Genomic DNA, 2,214 nt, shown 5'->3' on the forward strand with positions numbered 1-2,214 from the left:
GCGCTCTCCCCCGCAGGGCTGTGGGCACAGTGGAGGCTGGAGGAGACCGGCGGAGGGCACCGAGCGCCCGGGGAGTCCGTGCTCCTCTCCTGCCGCGGGTCCGGCTTCACCTTCGAGAATCATTATGTTCGCTGGTACCGTCAGGCACCCGGAGTGGGGGTCGAGTGGGTGTCCTGGATAAGCCATTATTCATCACAGATTCAGTTTGGACCAGCAGTGGAGGGTCGAGCCACAGCCTCCCGGGACAATTCCCGCTCTGAGGCATCTCTCAGCTTGCACCTCCTGCACGCTGGGGACTGTGCCCGCTACTTCTGTGCTGTTTGCACAGAGACACGAAATCGGCTGAGCTTGAACACAAACCACCCGTCAGTGTCCCAGCCTCGGAGCTGGAAGGGGCTGTGTCCCACAGATGTGCAGGGTTGCTCCCAAAGAGTCCTGTAGTCACAGTATAAAATTTTCAAATGTTTGATTGTACCTTTTGCTGTCCCCTAATGAGCTCTAACCCTTCTGCTTGTCTTCTCCTCAATTTTCAAGTCAGCTCATCTCTCGCCTCCCAAACTGCTTCACCTGGAGAAACCACTTTTCCTGTTTCCCTTGGTTCCCAGTATTATGGGTTCCCAGTGCAAACAGTGAGGTGTGTGAACAGCCCTGCTGTGGTTTTGGGCACGGCTCATGTTCACTCAGTGCAGCCCACGAGTTTTGCTCCCTAAGGGGTGAGAAGAGGAAATGGGGAAATTCTAGATGGTCATTTGGGAGCTCAGTGGAAGATTACAGAACCCTGTGTTTCTTTACCAGATCTGAGATTCTAAAGGGAGCAAGGTTTTGCAGCTGCTGGATCCTGGACATGACAGGCAGAAACCCAGTGATGTGGTGGAGCAGTTTAAGTGACTGCTTAAGCTGTTCCTGTCTGTTCATTCTTGTCTCCTGGGGTTGCAGGTGGCCTTTCCCGAGTGCAGACAAAGGCCTCAGGCCCCACAGGAGGGAAGATGTCAGAGTCTGTCTGGCTTACCTGTCACATCTCTGGTGTCCCCATCACCGACAGCAGCTACGCGTGGGACTGGATCCGGCAGACTCCTGGCAAAGAGCTGCAGCACATAGTGCTGCAATATCCTTTCACTGGGCTCCAGCACGTGGCTTCATCCTTCCAGACCCGAGTCACCAGCTCTGCAGACCCCTCCAGGAACCAGCTGTTGCTGGAAGTGCTCTCACCAACAGCTGCAGACACGGCCACCTATTTCTGCAGCACTCGAGAACTTGAAAAGGGCACAGTGCTTGAAACACAGGCAGGGCCAGGGCAGAACTGGAAGGAGGGGCTTTAATCCAGTGGGGTCTTTTGGGGTTGTTGCAAGGCAAGACTCTTCCCAGACTTCTCAAGACTAGTCTAGTCTGTCTTTTCCCAGAAACAGATGCAATAGTAGCAATAACAGCAGCAGTCTCCCACAAGCACACCCCAAACCATGAACATGTTGTTAACTTATCACTTCCTTCTCAGTATCTCCCACAGGCAGAAAGAGCCAGGGAAACAGGGTATTTGGGGATTTTTGTTTGTTTGTTTGTTTGTTTGTTTGTTTGTTTGTTTTTATTAAATAATGTGCTGGTTCTGGCTGGAGTAGAGTTAATTTTCTTCATAGTACCTAGAATGGGACTATATTTTGAATTTGTGCTGGAAACCGTGTTGATAATTCAGGGGTGTTTTAGTTATTGCTGAGCAGTGCTGACAGACAGTCAAGGCCTCCTCTGCTCCTCCTACTACCCACCAGGGAGTAGCTGTGGGTGCACAAAATTTGAGAGGGAGCACAGCTGGTTCAGCTGACCCCAACTGACCAAAGGGGTATTCCAGACCATATCACATCATGCTCAGCATTTAAAGATGGGGGAAGAAGAAGGAAGAGGGGGGACATTGAGTGATGGCATTTGCATTTCCATGTAACTGTTGTGCTTTTCTGGAGTAGGCTGAACTCTTGGGTGTTGATGGAAGTATTGAATGAATTCTTTGCTTTGCTTTGCTTGTACTCACAGTGTTTACTTTATTTATTAAACAGTTGAGTTCTTTATTAAAGCCATGAATTTTCTCATTTTTACTGTTTCAATTCTCTCTCCCATCCAACCAGGGGGAAAGGAGAAAGCAGCTGTGTGGTGCTGAGTTTCCATTTGTGGTGAAACCATGACAAAGAAACAAATGAGCATTGAATGAGTTAAAATTTTAACATGGAA

General features: G+C 49.7%; 1 gene segment (V, D, J or C); it reads left to right on the top strand.

Annotated features, from left to right (window-relative positions):
- The first annotated feature begins 73 nt into the window (after positions 1–73).
- Positions 74–1,602, top strand: LOC113962018. The segment is given in 2 exon segments: positions 74–134; positions 937–1,602. Coding segments are annotated over 2 exon segments (393 nt in total).
- The last annotated feature ends 612 nt before the right edge of the window (positions 1,603–2,214 follow it).

This window comes from Neopelma chrysocephalum, unplaced genomic scaffold (genome assembly GCF_003984885.1).
Source record: "Neopelma chrysocephalum unplaced genomic scaffold, ASM398488v2 Primary Assembly neopelma1_98844, whole genome shotgun sequence".
In the NCBI taxonomy this organism is placed as follows: Eukaryota; Metazoa; Chordata; class Aves; order Passeriformes; family Pipridae; genus Neopelma; species Neopelma chrysocephalum.